We start from the raw sequence: 17,620 nt of genomic DNA on the forward strand, positions 1-17,620 counted from the left end.
GTCGTGTGTCCTGTTTTGTTTGTGACAAACACACCTTTCGGAATTATGGCAAAAATTTAATTAAGTTTGGTTTCATCCCTTTCTGATATGTTTGCCCACAACATTTTAGTCAGACTTGCTTTGTTTTCTTTTGTTTGTCCTGCAGCCTACTGCTTAGTCATGACCCATAGAGGAGATTAGAGTAGCAGAAACCCTTAAGACCACGAGTTATCGTAGTCTCATCATGTTTTACATCGCAAACACCCGGATTTTTTAACAGGGGCATGTTCACTTTCTGGATCAACTGCATAGAGAATGTATCTGTCAATGATAAAATCCAGGATATGTTTTAACCCATATTGATGTGTTAAAGGACATGTTGACACAATATTAATCATGATAATGTTAGTTTTAGCTAGTAACGCCTCAGTCTGCAGCATTGACACGTTTCTCCTCATTCCCACGGTCTTCATCACAGATTCTCAGGTGGGCGCCGTCATCCTGGTCAGCCTGGTGCCTCTTCTAGTCATAGCCGTCGTCGTCATCGCCTCCTTCTACTGTTACCGGGTCTACAGCCAACAGCGAAACCCGCGCAAGAAGGGCCTGCCGCGCGACTTCAGCGACAAGCAGGCCATCATGGACAACGAGGGCTCGGACAGCAGCTCCACGCACGCCAACAACCTGAACCACAACAACGAGCTACTGCCCATCGACCTGGACGTCCTGGTGGGCAAGGGCCGCTTTGCCGAGGTCTACAAAGCCAAGCTGAAGCAAGGCTCGTCGGTCAGCGAGGAGCACGGCTTCGAGACGGTGGCGGTGAAGATCTTCCAGTACGAGGAGTACGCCTCCTGGAAGAGCGAGAAGGAGATTTTCTCGGACGCCGACCTGAGGCACGAGAACGTGCTGCACTTCCTGACAGCGGAGGAGAGGAAGGCCCAGAGGCAGTACTGGCTGATCACGGCTTACCACCCGCTCGGAAACCTCCAAGAGTACCTGACCAATAACGTCATCTCCTGGCACGACTTGTGGATGTTGGGGAGCTCGCTGGCCCGCGTGGTGGCGCACCTCCACAGCGACCGCACGTCCTGCGGCCGCTGCAAGGTGCCCATCGCTCACAGGGACATCAAGAGCTCCAACATACTGGTGAAGAAGGACCTGACCTGCTGCCTTTGCGATTTTGGTCTCGCGCTGCGGCTGGACAACACCCTGTCAGTGGACGAGCTGGCCAACAGCGGGCAGGTAAGACCTTCCAATCCCAGATTCCTCGTTTTATTTCGGGTTCTGCCTTAAAATGTGTTCCTTTTCCTCAAGCACCGTGAGTGTCCTGTGGGCCAAGTGTGTTTACAGTGTCCTGCAAAAGTTCTCACACCTCCTTAAATTCATTTATTTTATGTTTTTTTTTTTACATTTCTACCATGAGTTTTGGTTTAAATTTAAATGAGATTTCTTGTTATGGACTGGCGCAAAGGAAAATGATGCATAGCTTTAAAATAAGAAGGCAAATAAATGAGATAAGTGTGACTTGATTTGATTTCCATTTACTCCATTCACCCTTAATAACATCTAGTGATCAGAAGTTGCCGTATATGACTATAAATACAGCTGCTCTATGAAGGCCCTCGTTGGTCAACGAAAAAAGGCGAACACAGCAGATTGTGTAGATGTTTAAAGCAGGGTTTGATTGTTAAAAAATATCCAAGGGTTTGACATCTCACAGAGCTCCCTTCAGTCCACCATCTGAAAATGGAAAGACGGTGGCTCAGCAGCTAACCAAAACATGGCTGTCCACCTACGCTGAAAATCCAGGTAGGGAGAGCAATGACGAGAGAAGAAACTGGGAGGCCCACCTTAACTTTAGAAGAGCGGGAAAAATAATCTGCCATCACAACAGCTACGGCTTGTGAAGTCCACAACTCTTGTGTTTATGGAAGAGCCAAAAGTAGTCATGTTTGCAGTTTGCCACAAGCCATGTAGCGGACACACAGTTAACCATGTGGAAGATGGAGCTCTGGGCAGACAAAACCATTTTTGCTTGACAGGTAAATAATAAAACGTGGCTAAAAACTGAAACTCTACCCTGAATATGGCATGGTCACACTAAAACATGGTGATGGCAGTAATAAGCTGCTGAGAGGCTTTCAGCAGCCAATCAAATTATCTCTAAAGCTGGTCCAGACTGATGGGAAAATATGAGATAACACTGAAAGGAACCTGTTTGAGGCTGCAAAAGACTTGAGATTCCCCTTCCAGCAGGAGAGCGACCCTAAACATCCAGCTAGAGCCACGATAGAATAGTTCAGCTCAAAGCATGCATGTGTTCGAATGGCCCAGTCAAAGTCCAGGCCAAAGTCCAAATGAGAATCAGAAAATTAAATTCAATTTATTTATATAGCACCAATTCATGATGCATGTCGTCTCAAGGCACTTTCCTAAGAAAGCAGTGGCTCACTGAGAGAGACATACCCACAAGAAACCTGCAGCTGTAATTGTTTTAACGATTGTTGACGCGGCGCGTCTGAACACATAAACACTTTTCGGATCGTATTAAAAACCAAGTGTGGTGTCGATGAAAACATCATAAAAGTGCAAAGGGTATAAACCAACCGAGGTGGGTTAAGGAAAGACAATCAACTTTTCATATCCTAATGAGTAGTCTCAGGTTATTTTCTTATAGCCGCAAGGACCGAAACTTAATAGGACCCAATTTCCTGACGTAATGGCTCACTCTGTTTTTTTTTTTTTTAAAGCGCCTCGTCTTGAAAAGGCCTCATCAGAGGCTGCACAGCACAGCTAATGCATTTTAATGCTCTTAATGCATTTGGAGGATTCTCTTTTCCAACTTGATAATAAGGTTATTAAAGGGAAGCGTTGTGTTGATGAGCTCAGGGACACATTTACTTCCTAATTATTCCTCGCATCAATCATGTTGGGATTCAAGCAAATGTGTTGCGACAAATGCACCGGCACGGAGTGACCGCGTGTCACACAATTACTGCAGCCGGAGCTGAAAGTGTGCTGCGCTACGAGCGTTCTTCAACAACACGGCGTTAAAGTCTGAGTAGAGAAAGGTGTTTTTTTTTTTTTATCATTATTATTACTCTCAGACGTATAAATCTCCGTGTTTGTCTTGTCTCTCTCAGGTGGGCACGGCCAGATACATGGCTCCTGAGGTGTTGGAGTCCAGGATCAATCTGGAAAACATCGAGTCGTTCAAACAAGCAGACGTTTATTCCATGGCTCTGGTTCTGTGGGAGATCATCTCCAGGTGCAGCGCCATCGGAGGTAAGATGGCGGAAAATCCAGCAACTCTCGGACGCCTTTAGGAATTATCGCATAGCGAGGAAAGCCAAGATGCTCCAGACGTTCATAAAAGTATGAGAACAGATGCTTCGTTTAAAAAAATAAATAAAATTAAGCTTTTTTTTTACCCTACAGTGTGAAAAAAAACAGGCTTTTGCATATTGTGGGTTTTTCATATTTATGACTAACCGGATCTTAAGATTCCACAAATTGTTTTCTGCTGAAATATACAGTTCCAGTCAACAGTCTGCACACACGCATCAGGATAAAATTACCCATACTGGCTCAAATATTTACACACAGCCCTGCTAGTGTTTAGGAAAAAGCCCCATAACAAGATGCAGACGAAGCCTTTCTGCAGTTTTTGGCTGGATAATTGACCACTCTTCTTGGCAGAATCTGTAGAGTTTAAATTAGTTGATTGGTTTCCTGACTCTGACACCGCCTTTTTAAAGCATCGACTGTACATTTTTAATAGGGTGGATGTCCGGGCTATCCAGAATCTTAATGTTTATTCTTTTTTTTTATCCTTTCCAAAACCATATATCTAGCTGAGAGAGTTGAAGTTTTAAAAGAAATGTTTCAACCCTCAGCATGATGCTGCCGCCGCCAAATTACTAATTAAATTACCAAAGATAGTGATGCTCATGTCCGAGATGAGCGGATGTAAACCTCCGCACCTTTTGGGTACCGAATACTCATCTCCCAATAAGACATCTGCAATATACTGAAAATGAATGGTGAGGAAATCAAAAGAATTTAGGGTTTCAAAGAGAAACCATAAAGTTTTAGCACAACAAAATAAATATTTCAACTTGAAGGTTTGCGCTGACGGTTCCTGCTGCCTGGCTACTTCTTCCAACACCGATCCAAGCCAGCAATTCCACTTTGAGTTATCAAAATCCCTCCTGAATTTACCAAGAAAATATTTGCACTCGCATGTCGAGCATCTTTAACCAAGCTCAACATGTAAGCTTTCATGTGAATTATTTATTACAGCAGAACATTAGTAGACGATTATGGGAGTCAATATGGATGTGCTTAGTTGAGTTTTTAGAAGGAATGCTTCAGATGTGGGCTCTGGCTTGCCAAACCGCTCCGGGAAATCACAAACAGAAATGGATGAACTTGTTCGTTTTGTATGGACAGGATTCTGGGATTAGGGCCCAGCTGGCTGGTTCTGTCTGGTTCGAGACATTTCCTGTAAATATGTATTGCGTCTCCTGTTTTCCAGGGGTTGGAGGGGGGGAAAAAAGATATTTAAAAGAGCAGAAGTGCATTTGCTTCCTCTTCTTTAAGAACATTTAAATAGATTTTTTATTCCTGCTTGTGTTTACTCACGGGAACATGGAAACTATGTAAGAGCCGCTCAAAATCTAAAAGTAATTCCTCGCATCAGATAACGGCGTGTTACGTGCGCGTGTAGCATGGTGCTAAAGTCTTACGACCCACATGTTTTCTCTCAAAGCAGCCAAACCACCTTGTCACCTTTTAATGTGGTCCTTAGGAGCGTTTCTCCAGGGTTTCCAAAGGTTTTGTTCTCTTTTTCCCTCCCATAACTTTCAGTGGATTGTTTTGTTTTTAATATTGATTTTGTTTCTGTTAATATTTTTTTTTTTTGTTTCTGTTAATATTAAGAAACTTTACGAACCATTAAATTTTAAAACAAAGAAAAAAAATCACTCTGGCATCGCCTAAGAGAAGATTCTCTAAAGCTCCTAAAACTACAGAAGGCACATAAATAAATAAAAAGAATAAACATTCCAATCCGTCCACTCGCATATCTTGCACAAACATTTTCCCCAAGCTTATAAATATGCATGCATATGCACATTAACTTATTCTTATATCAAAAACAATGAAGTTTGGTGAAAAAGAGATATTTGTCTGTTTGCTAAGGCAGTTTTTTTCTGACCTGTTTATCCTTCAGGCATAAAAAGGGTTCCTATACTCATCGGATGAACCGGTGGGTTGACTTATATGTGACCGACAGCTTAACAAAGAACCAATTATAATATTTTTTTTACCATCAGCCTGTCGTAAAGGTATCGATTATGCTAGTTTATTTTGTTAAATCTATTTTCAAAGGTTTGATAGCACTGTTTGTCAGTAAATAGTGATGTATTCATATCTTCCGTATCTTCATATTTTCATATCTTCTTCCACATGTGTGCTGTGTCCTCTGCGTGGCACGACGAGCTGCGGTCAGGACTTGACATGCTTCCTTTGAGCAATGGGTTTCTACTTGCTTCTCTTCCCTAAAAACTAGCTGTGTGGAGTCCACCACACACATCAGCATATTGTCCCACCTGGGCTGCAGCTCTCTGCAGCTCCTCCAGAGTTGCCACGGGTCTCTTTGGCTTCTTCTTCTGATTAATGCTGACCTTTGCCAGGCTGTCGGCTTAGCTGGACGGCCATGTCTTGGTAGGTTTGAAGCTGTTCATCCTCTTTCCGTTTTCTACCTGACCTGTTTGCCGTCTTCCTTGGTCTTTTTTTGGTGCTCTTTGTTCACCGACGTTCTCTAACTGAGGCCTTCCCAGAACAGATGGACTTACTATGTGACTTGTGATGCCATGTGGTTGCACAACAGTCTATTGTGGTGTATATGGGTAAGGGGGACTGAGTACAATTAGTTCAAAGACTTGAAAAAACAATGCACCCTTTCCTCCAAGTCTTTAATTATGCACTACTCCATGTTGGATTATGACATTAAAAGAAAAATAAGTTTGTGGTTTGTGTTTTCAGGACGGTTTTGTTTAAAAAGTTCCATTAAATTGCTTGAAGAGTTCGCTTTTATGCTATGAAGAGTTGTTTGTTTTTGGTGTCTTATTTGATTTCCGGGGGAATTCGAGAGAAAAATGTACCTAAAACATTTTCAGTGCACCTTTAGTCCAAATGCATGTACAGTATACTAGGTAGGCCTTGTCTGTAATCTGCCTGGGTATCTTGTTGTCTTCTGTGCTCGCTGTACTCATTCACAGTGGCCAGTTTTTGTTTGCAGATTAGAAAATAACTCGGATTAGCTAAACATTAAAAACGGCACAGGTACTGATTGATGAAATTCCCTTTGGAGTCTTTGGAAGTTCTCCCGTTTTAAAGATAAAAGTCCACCTATAGAGAGTAAAAAGTGTGTTAACTTGATTCATTGGGATATCAGTGTTCAGCCTCTATGCGTTCATGACAAGATGCCTAACAAAAACTCCATCAACGACCCATTAGTCACGATGGGAACAAAGTCGGAGAGTGTCCAGCGAGGGGCAGAGGTGTCGGGGGGGGTCAGCCCTCTGCGGCGCTAATGTGCCGTTGCTTGTGTGTGTGTGTCAGGGTGCAGGAACAGCAAGGTCAGGATGTGTGTGAATAACAGAAATGAGTGATTACCTGCGGGCGAAGCATTGTGCTGAAGTTCATGTCCATGCTCGGCCATTTGTTTTCACTTTCCCTTCAACGTCTCTGTGGTCCCGTTGCGTTTCTGCCGCTGCTCCCGTCTCCATTGTGTCAGAGCAATGATGGAGGGCCGCGTTTGGGCATGAATGCTCCTGCTTTGGTGCTTTCCTGTTTTGCCCCCACAGCCCATCTCAGGGGGGGGGGGGATCTTGCTGAACTGTTTTAATGTGGTTACGCCGACCAAGAGTGTGCGACCCATGTGACCCGAACTCCCTCTGCCTTTTGTAGCTGTAAGAATTATGTGAACCCTGTGTGTGCATCTGTAAGGAAAATACCCCGTTTCCTGTTTTGGAGAGAGAGCACAGTTCCAGCGCAGGCTTCTTTTGGGGATGAGGTTTGAAAAGGTTTGAGAATTAGGATCAGTCTGTTCGTTACTTAGGGGGTTTTTGTGGTCTATGTGTTTTGATAGCAGCACAGGTAGAGAAAAATGACAGAGATTAAAGAATAAACTTCTCTGCAGAGCGCTGGTTTCAGTCTTTCTCAGGTCTGAATAAATACGGAAAAAGGAAAATAAGAGAATGGAAAACATGCTTGTATCTTTTTCAAACTCTTTTGTATCTAAATGTCCCTCTGTATTTTCCCCTACCATACCTCGTGTCCTTTCTTCCTCTTTTACCACTCCCTCCTTTATGTTCTTTGCTTCCTTGCCTGTGGTTCTTCCTTCCTTCCTTCCTTCTTGTGTCTACCACTCTTTTATGTCCTTCACTTTGTGACCTTCCTTTGATGAATCATCTTCCCTTCCTTCTTGTGCTTACATTCTCCCCTTCTCTTAATCTGCCCCGCCGTGTCCTTGTTTCTTCCTTACTTCCTTATTTGTGCCCTTCCTTCATCTCCTCCTTCCTTGTATCTCCCCTTCTTCCCTTCCTGGTCTTTCCCTCCATTTTTGTGTCCTACCACTGTTTCACCCTTCTAGCCTTCCTTACTTTCTCAACTCTACAAATATTTGCCATAACTTCAAGGTGATTTTTTTTTCTATTTTATGATGACCATAAAGTTATAGAAACTCTTGATAGCTGAGTCTACAAACATCTGGTATCAGCAAATGTAATCCTTTTTGCCGTTACCTCGATTTAGCCTCGAGGGTTTCACCTTTCTTTGCATCTTTTCCTCATCTAAATAAAAATGTCCAGCGCAACGCTGATCAACCATATTACTTCTGTAGTTCAGCAACAAGCAGACGGGCTGCTGTGGTGGATTTTCTTCACAGGGGAAGTGCAGGAGTTCCCGTCCCACCTACAAGCTAAAGATAGAAGCGGCTTGGGCAGTTTATGTGTTTTTCCTTCCTTTTGGATACTGTATATCTGTTCCCATTTTTCCAGACCTTGAACTCTCCGAGACGGGCAGCAGGGCTACAATCAGAGTAAACATTTTTGTGCTGAAGATGAAATCTTTGCGAATAAGGGATGGGCAATATATGCAGCTAAAAATAGAAAATCACAAAAGGGAACACTGTTTTAAAAACATCAGATTTCAATTGTGAAAGAATAAATCACACTTGATATCCTTGCTGATATGTATTGGTTCATGTGTTGGGAACAAAAGGCTGCCACATCATTTGATGAAGAGGAAAATGATCAACCCAGAGGACTTTATCTGAAGTCATAGAGAGAGTGAAACTGAAAAACATATGCTAACGGGCTTTGTCAAATTTCCTCAAATATCATTGTAGCAACTCGAAGTGGTGCTAAGTCACGCGCCTGACAACGTTGGCGCAATCTCCGTATGAAATGACTGATGGTGTCCTGAAGTGTTTTCTTCTAGATCCTGACCAGGGCATCACTGAGCTCCTGAAAAAGATGGCAACCAAATAAAATAAAACAATAAATAAAGTACGTTAGCTTGACCGCTATGCAAGCTTGGTTTCTACTAGCCCAAATAAAAAGCTGACTGATGACCAGCATCGGATGTTTTTCAGCTTGAGTTGTGGCTCGGACTGGTGACCTAGCTGTTAGAAGTGCTAGAAACCACCAGGTCATGGTGACAACTCTGCTAATGCTGTTTCAGTTTTACAAACACCACTGTCTCAGCACGGGCAAAGCACTCGAGCCAAATATGCCAGCTAAATCTAGCGTATCGGGGTATGATTGTGGGAGACTTGCGAGTGCCGCTGGATGAACAAGACTGGTAACGTTTGAGTGGGCAGTGTGACTTTCAGCCCGTTTACCATTTAAGGCGTTGGGAGATATCTGCAGCTCACTCAGGCAGCAACGAAGCACCATTTTCACCAGATAGCAGGAAGCTCGATTGGAGTACAGCTAATTTGTTTGTTTTTTTAACCCTCTGTTGTAAAGCATGCTGGATTTGGAGATCTTGACATCCTTTCTGGAATCTGCGTTAAGGTTAGGATCTGCGTTCTCTAGAGAACGCACACTCTGACTGTGGTTTTAAGCTGAGTCCCAGCTGAGAGAGGATTAGAGGGGATCACCAGGGCTGACTCCCTCCATCCAGGACTTGCACAGGTCCAGGGTCGGATAAAGGTCAGCTAACATCTCCACAAACCCCAGACATCTGATGCACAAACTGTCCAACCATGTCTTCCTCTTTTGCTATAAATCCGTATATTCATATTTAAAAGAAGAATACTATTTACCATTTTTGTACTATGTACGTTAAATGTCTTTGAAAGCGAATTGGTATCAAAGTCAATTTCCTCCTTGTATGAAGCGATTGGAGGGGCAGAACTGGGCCATCCAACTATCACGTTATAGGCTAGAGTACTTTTTTTTAATAGGTGTATTTGTGAATAAAAACATAGGCCAATTTAAGAACAAAAATCCCTTTTCATTTATCTCTTTCTAAATGTCCTTGCAGTGGCCATTCAGAGGGGCTGGCCCTGCCTTTTCTATAGTAGTGTGTGTGATTTTGATTTATAAGGCGGACTTCAGCTGAGTTACTACGCATCTTAACCAGTCAGACGTTAGGGTTTCTTTTATGAGACACATCAGCAGTTGGTAAATATTTCATGTACTTTAGCACAGGAAGCAAAAAAGTAATTTTCTCTTTACATTTGCTATTTTGCCATATATTTGATTCAAATTTTATTAGATTTCCCCAATTTAATCTTTGCATTGAGTAGTAAATCAAGACCTTAAAAACATATTGGAGAATAAATATTAGGGCTGGACGATAATTCAATAACGATATATATCAATCGATAGACGTATATCGATAGTAGAAAAAAGGGTCAATAGAATCAAAGTTTTCCTTCCTTAACCATTTTAGCCTTGTAGGTTAATATTACAATCATTACATCCTCCCAACCAATCACAAACGCAGACCCAGGAATCTCCGTCACCAAGCTCCGCCCCCGTCAATGAGTTCAGAGTTCAGGCGTTCTTTTCTCTTTTTGAAAAACTTGTAGTTTTGGTAAATAGTTGTTGAATAAAGGGTTGAGTTTGAATTCAGTGTTTGTGAGTTCTGTATCTAAATATAGGTCGCTAAGCAACTGCATAAAATGGCCAGGGCAGCACTTAAAATCTATATTTTGAATTTGCTTATAATCATCGATATCAATCCAATATGATTTCTATTTTATCTATATGCTTTTTTTCTATATTATCCAGCCCTTATATATATATATATATATATATATATATATATATATATATATATATATATATATATATATATATATATATATATATAGAGAGAGAGAGAGATAGAGAGAGAGATAGATAGATCGATCGATCCACCCACTGTGCCGTGTACACTGTGAGCAACGTACACGGCACAGTGGATCTGGTGCAGGAAATGCAGAAGCTTCTGAGGTTGGTAGGTCTCAGCAAGGCGCTCAGACTAAAACCTTGAAGAGGCGAGAAGTCGAACATTAGTTGTAGCAAAGAGTAACAAGGAGGCAAGGAGATTAAGGCTAGAGGCACAACAATAGATGACACTTAGGCGTCGGCTGGTCGGTTGTCAGCTCTTCTTATTCTCCAGTCGATGGGACAAATGGAATGCAGGTGTGCAGCTCTACCTGGCTTACCCCCCGCCCACCTGCAGCTCCAAGGAAGAGCAAAAAAAAACCCACTAAAAACAGACCCACAAACCCTGAACCCTGGCACCATAACAATTTAATAATGTAACTGTTTCTGAGATGTGCGTCACTGCTGGCTTCCTACAACAGGAACGTAGTCTGGCAACTGCTCTAAACATGAAAATCAAAGAATCTAAAGTATGGAAACCAGATAGGAGGGACAAGAAGGGAAGGGCAGAGTAAGGGAGAACATGGAAGCAGAAGCAATCATGTACTGAAAGGGTAGAATGAATTTTCTACCCGTTATAGAATGCTATGTGGGGGTCCATCTTAATCTTGTCCAAGGCTTGCCCATGAGGAAGTTGCCAAAGCTCTGCATTTGTGCCACAGTCCTCATGCAGACTTTTCTAATCCATTCGGTTTTTTCTTAAGCAAAGTTCTTGTGCACCATCCTCAACATGTTTTAAACTGCTGCAGATTCTGCTGAGCGTAGCATTTCTCAGATCAAATGGACTCTGGAAGATCACGCGGGACACGTCGGCTGCTTTTGCTGCTCTCTTTGCTTCGTTTCAGACTCGCATCTCAATCCCATATTACCACATTTGATTAGCATATTTTAAAACCTGCCGTTTTTTTGTTTTTTGTTTTCTAAAAAAGGAAAAGTACAGTCTTATTTATGTGTTTTAAGATATACCATAGCAAGAACAAAAACAGGAAATGGTGTGCTGGCCGGCTGTCGGACATCTGTAGAAATATCTGCAGTAATTGCGTAGGTAACTATGTATATTTATTCCCTAAAATTAGGTAGAAAATTGGCACAACTTGGCTAGATTCTGTCTGAAAAAGTAAAAGCATTGGTAGAAAATGGCTACATGTGAACATAGTTTATGGGACAAGAAATGTTATCAGAATGTGCCCCCAGTTTAACCGGCTACGCCCTCCAAACACCTTTCTCTTTCCCTGCCTCCCTGCTGTAAGTAAAACAGACCGCCGTCAGTAACTCCACCGAATCCCAGCTTTACTAAATCTGTGCTGTCGCTTTAAGAAATAACATTGAAGTCATTTTCTCTTTTTTACTGCCAGCTGTAAATCTTTGCACAGCTGGTATGCTACCATATACTGTATTTATTCCTGAATCAGAGGTACATGAGCGTTAAACTGTGTACAGGGTGCAATAAAAAAAAAGCCTAGAATGCTTTCACGCTCCGCGTCTTGTTTCTCTGAAATTGCCGCAAGTGGTGAACGAGTCACCCGTGACTCAACTCACTTAGGACAAAAAAAAAATAATGTGAGCGAGAAAACGTCCGAGCTCAGAAAGGCATGTCTGAGAGTTTTATTATAGCGGCTGTCTGTGAAGCTCGTACGTTTTGTCTGTGAGGCCCCTTGCTTGTACGTTATCAGTGCTTCCACATCTCTCCTGCAGCCGCGGTCTGATCTGAGATCTGACAGGCGAGGAGAACAGCGCTGTCCGCTCACAGAACCAGCCAGTCGGGCATTAGTCATCACTTTGCTGTCTGTTTGTCTTCTAAGACTATAAAGTCGGGCGGGGGGGAGCTCAACAGAACCCCAAGAAAAGGGAAAAGATGGAGCCAAAGCTTAGGTCTATTATTTCCCCATGTCTGTTTCTACGCTGTGTAATTTAGAAGGTCCGGATTTAGGGCTCGAAAACGAGTGCAATGGCGTTCCTCAGCCGGGTGGGGCGAAGCGGGGAGATAATAGCAGAGCGAGGCGGGACGTGGAGCTACAGACGGAGAAATGCTTTCGTCCCCCAGAGGGAGATGGAGCTGGCTCGGACTAGAGAGTAGGCGGAGAGGTTACGGGCAGCTGCTTTCCAGATGCCAGAACAAGAAGATCCGTGGAACTGCGGCGGCTAACGGCGCTGCGTGTGTGTGTATATCTGTTTGAGCGGAGAGATCGGGGGGGGTGGGGGCTGTGGGGGATCCAGCTGCCCTGCTCCACAGTCGGGGTTAAAAGTTTTGCTCTTGCAACCGCTCAGTCTGTGAAAGTGAAGGAAATAAATTAGCCTACCCGGTCTGGTTTCATTGAAGTGGCGTTGTTGTCTTTATTGGGGTTGGGGCCTGTGGAAGTAATAGTTAAGGGTTGATTGGGTCGGTGCCATGTGTTCCAAAGTAAGCTCTGCTAACGTGCATACAAGTGACTTTCACAGCGTCGGTGCCACCACAGTCTAATGAAAGCCAGCCAGTGGATTAGTCAGGGCTCCGAAGACAAGATGATCTCTGTGTTCATGCTAGAAACCTGGCTGGATTGGCGTTCTTAAGAATTTATAGACTCAATATGAATTCGCGGGAGAGCAGAGAAAGGGAAGTTATCAGGGCAGCGTTAATCGGTAAACAAAGAGAAAGCTGGGGTTTTAGGGAAAAGGCAGCCGAGTTTCCAGCAGACGTGGAGACGTTTCTGACAAATGTCCCAGAAATAAAACCTGAAGAAGGGGAAAACGTCCCAGCTTTTGTGAAACAGTACAGGTGTCTGAATTTTGAAAAATAAATACTTAAGTGTCCTCTTAAAAATGTTTTTGGTTGCATTTCTGAGTCCAGAGATGGATTGAGTTTTATCTTTTGCTGATCAGCGGCGATCAGACTTACTGCTCTCTTTAGACTAAATCAGACATCAGAATACTGTGTGGAGCTTGCCTTCTGTTTTGTTTGGGCCTAAAAGATAATCGCATCTAATAGTTTGAATTGTTTTTCTTATAGCAGCCTAAATACTTAGTATCTCCTCTTGAACACTGTGTGTAAAGCCATGTGCTAAATTTATCTGAGAGAAGCAAATCCTGTTTGTATTTTCCAATCTAATGTTTAGTTGATCGCATTTATCCTTTCACACATTTTAATATTTTTTTAATCGCTACTCTCACTAAACCCAGACAATTAATTTAAAGTGAATGGAACTAAAGCCCACGACTTGCTGTTTCACTGAGGTAAAAATACGACGTAACGCAGAGGCCTGTTTATCTTAGCCGCCTTTGAAAAAGCTGGAAAGAGAACATGCCGTTCCAGTCAGCCAGATGTTTGTTGATCTTCACTAAAATGTAGTTGGACTGTAGTTGGAAGCACCAAGTAGCTACGCGGTAATTTTTATACGTCTACAATGCTGTTACAAATATTTCAAGTTGAAGAGACTATTAACTTTAGGTTTTGAAGAAGAAGAAAAAAACAGACCTTAAATAAAAGGGCAGGGGATTAAAGCTGGGTGTGTCCTCTGCACTCTGAGGTCTTTTAAAAGAAAAGTGTAAGTCCTGTGTGGCAGACACATTAACTAAAAGCTACCAAACATGTTTTGAGACGTAAAATGTATTTATAGAAGAGGAATGCTGGGTATAAAAGTAGTTTAAATGCAAAGGTTTCTGAATATTTCACATGCTCAAAATGTAGCATGCAGCATAATCCCCTAGCCTAAATCTTCTGTGGTTAAATCAGAAAAAAAGAGCCCAAAATTATACTACTGTTGTGTAAACATTGTAGATGGGGGTCAAAACGCCCACTAAGTCAAATAAAGTTTATCTTACCCATTTAAACATTTGTTGGTGGTGTCACTACAATTTTTTTTTTTTTTTTTTTTTTTTAGTTTACTGCTTGGATTAATGAACCAACAAAAAACGAAATAATTTTGAAGTGAAGTTTTTGATCCTTTACCTTGTTTTTGGTGATCTTTCATGCAGAGGTGCAGGAGTACAAGCCCCCGTTTGGGAACCTGAGGGAACACCCGTGTGTCGAGAGCATGAAGGACAGCGTTCTCCGAGACAGAGGAAGACCCGAGATCCCCAACAGCTGGATGAGCCACACAGTAAGAGGCGCCGCGCTTTCAGCACGCCGTGCACCGACGCCTGCCTGCTTCTCGTTTTGGTTCTTTTCTAAAACAGCAACAAAAGTATTCACACCCCTCCACGTTTAGCCACATTACAGCCACAACCTTCAGGGCCTTTTAGTGGGATTTAATCAATCTTCTGACGTTACGTGATTACTAAACGGAGTCCATCTGTGTGTGATATATTTTCAGAATACATGCAGCTGGTCTCTGAAGGCCTCAGAGGTTTGTTAGAGAGCATTAACGAACAAACATCATAACCAAGACCGAGGAACACAGCGGACAGTTGAGAGAAGTCTAACCCAGGTTAAGGTCATACAAGAGCTTCAAACATCTCACAGAGCACTGCACTGTGAGATGTTTGACTTGGCCGTCCAGCTAAACGGACATTATTCAGGGAGGAATGGGAAGAAGAAATCCACTGTTGAAAGAAACTAAAGCGCCGTTTAAGGTTTCCCACAATGTAAGGAACACAGGAAACATGTGGAACGAGGGGCTCTGGTCAGATAGCACCTCCGTCTGACTTTTTGGCCTATATGTGGCCGAAAACCAACAATGTATTATTGTTGTTATTAATGTATTTTTTCTCCTTTTCAAAAACTGGAGATCAGCCTCTTGTACAGGCAAAGGGTCGGTTTCCGTCTCGATCAGCACCTCCAAACGTTTCCAAGAACAGAAAGAATTGATTTGTCTCGTTTCTTCAGTAAAAGTACAGCTAAACTTTGTCAGTTACAGACACTAATTTTGTCTACTGGGTTTCATCTCTGGAAAACAGTAGCTTCACTGCAAAAATGAAACTTAAAATAAGTAAAATGTTCTTAAAATGAGTGTGTTTGTCCTTGATTTGAGCAGGTAAATAACATGATTTGCCAATGGAATAAGATTTTTGCACTTAAAATAGGAACAACTCATCTCCATCATCTTATTTCAAGTGCAGAATGTCAAAATATCTTATTTTAGGGGTCAAAATATTAATTCCATTGGCAAAAGAACTTATTTACCTGCTCAAATCAAGGACAAATACACTAACTTTAAGAACATTTTACTTATTTTTAGATCCGTTTCTGCGGTGTTCTGGGTTAATGTCGGTGTTCTAAATATTTTCTATTGTACGTAGAAACAGGCAGGCATGTCAGGTGGGTGACTTGAGCAGTCTGTACCTGCCGGGGGGGGGGTTGTGTGACGACACTGCAAGCTCGCTCCGCTCCCTTTCTTTGACTCACCGCCACCGTTGTCCCCCCCCTTGCAGGGCATCCAGATCGTGTGCGGCTCCATAGAGGAGTGCTGGGACCACGACCCAGAGGCCCGGCTCACGGCGCACTGCGTCGCCGAGCGCTTCGACGACATCGAGTACCTGGACAAGCTGTCGGACTGCTCCGACTCGGAGGAGAAGATCCTGGAGGAAATCATCGTCGTGGATGAGAAGTAACCTCTCAGCAGAGCGTCCGCCCCCACCAGGGCGGCCGAGGCATTGCAACCAAAGAGCCTGGAAAGGAAGGACTCTCAGCGGATGAGTTATTAGCTCCATTAGATGGGTGACACAGGAGTCGCACTGGAAGGTGGCCTACATGACAGGGATTTGTCGCCAGAGAAATTATCAGGATCAAGTCAACAAGGAACAAACCGGGAGATCGAATGATTCATCATTTTTCACCAAGTACTATTTGCACTTTATAAAAAGGAATATATATATATATATATATATATATATATATATATATATATATATATATATATATATACAAACCAAAGTGGATAGAACATTCAGTTTCAGCTAGGAATTTCAAGTGTAGCAAATAAAGGGACTGCACACATTTTCTTTTTTTTTTTCAAGAGGAGGCAAGAAGGAGGCTATGTAAATTACAGAGAAATTAAATACACTAATATACTGCTTACTTTGTATTCAAGTGCCTAAATTGTTTTTCACGTCGCACGTGTGGTTTTTAGACGAATGTCATTACGAAATATGCAACGTGGATTTCTGTGTGTGTAAAGTGAGACTCACGGAAAAATGAAAATCTATGCAGGGGATGTAATGTGCGAGGAGAGTTAGAACATCACAAGGACTATGAGCTTTTTAATAAATGCAACCGGATAGAGGAGGAGAGGATGATGCACGTCTGTACAAAACTCCTGACCCACTCCCAGTTTCCTTTTGGTTTTATAACGTGGCTTCAACCGAAGCGTCTCCCTCGTCTTCAGAAGGTCGTCGCCCGTTTATTTCAGCTCGGTTATGCTCAGACTTTTAAAGGAATCCGCAGTGGATAGTGCTTTTCTGACTCCCTCCAATGGAAGGCATTAAAACTCACACGGACCGGTTTTATACTGCAACCTGATCGGGTCACGTCGTTTGTGCTCGTTTCTTTTGCTTGTAGCTGCAAAAATGCCAAAGTTAACTTCTGTGAAAGCATAAAATATTCTTTTGCTGCCAGCGTGGTGTTTACTAAAGGAGCGTTCAACCAAAACATGGAGGCAGGGTGTGACTTTACAACTATATGCAGGGACTGGACTAGTTAGTTAATAAATGATGTGTTAAAGCCTTAAAATGAGTCGTATTGGAGACATTGTGTTACTAATGTAATGCTCTTTGCTGCAGTTGTCTTAGAGGAAGCGTTGACTATTTTTTAAAATTTTTTTACGTCCTATATACCCTTTTTGGATGCATTCAAACATCCCTTTCGGGAATAAGATGTGCGTGTGGTTTGAATGGCAGTCGGTGCATTTTCTGGTGCGTTTGGAGTTCTGACGCCATGACAGGTGGTTGAACATTAAATGATGCTGCTGCTGTTTGTTGACCCTGCTAATTTAAAAAAAAATTATATTAAAAACATTGAAGCTGTAGGACAAGTAGGTCTGCCATTCTGGCCTCGATCCATCGAAGGACCCTTTACTTTAAAGATTTTGTAGAAAGGTTTGCACAACTGAAACTAGTAGATATGTCAGTTATTTGTTTGCCTAGGCTGACCTGATATTGGACCACACAAAGCTAAAAACACATTTAATCACTTTGAGCTTTAAGTACCACAAAAAAGGACCAAAGATATGTTGAGTCCTGTTCAAACTCTAGCACCAAGTTATTTTTTTTATTTTTTTGGTTTT

At 42.4% G+C, this 17,620-nt stretch overlaps 1 protein-coding gene across 1 annotated transcript in view; it reads left to right on the forward strand.

Annotated features, from left to right (window-relative positions):
• The window catches only part of tgfbr2b (transforming growth factor beta receptor 2b), a 33,018-nt gene extending 16,781 nt beyond the window's left edge, over positions 1–16,237 (forward strand). Inside the window, exons 4-7 of the mRNA XM_012870402.3 lie at positions 458–1,218; positions 3,120–3,261; positions 14,376–14,500; positions 15,771–16,237. Of these exons, the coding sequence (XP_012725856.1) occupies positions 458–1,218; positions 3,120–3,261; positions 14,376–14,500; positions 15,771–15,950 (1,208 nt within the window). The 3' untranslated portion in view covers positions 15,951–16,237. The remainder of the gene's footprint in view (positions 1–457; positions 1,219–3,119; positions 3,262–14,375; positions 14,501–15,770) is intronic.
• The last annotated feature ends 1,383 nt before the right edge of the window (positions 16,238–17,620 follow it).

Source organism: Fundulus heteroclitus, chromosome 13 (genome assembly GCF_011125445.2).
Source record: "Fundulus heteroclitus isolate FHET01 chromosome 13, MU-UCD_Fhet_4.1, whole genome shotgun sequence".
In the NCBI taxonomy this organism is placed as follows: Eukaryota; Metazoa; Chordata; class Actinopteri; order Cyprinodontiformes; family Fundulidae; genus Fundulus; species Fundulus heteroclitus.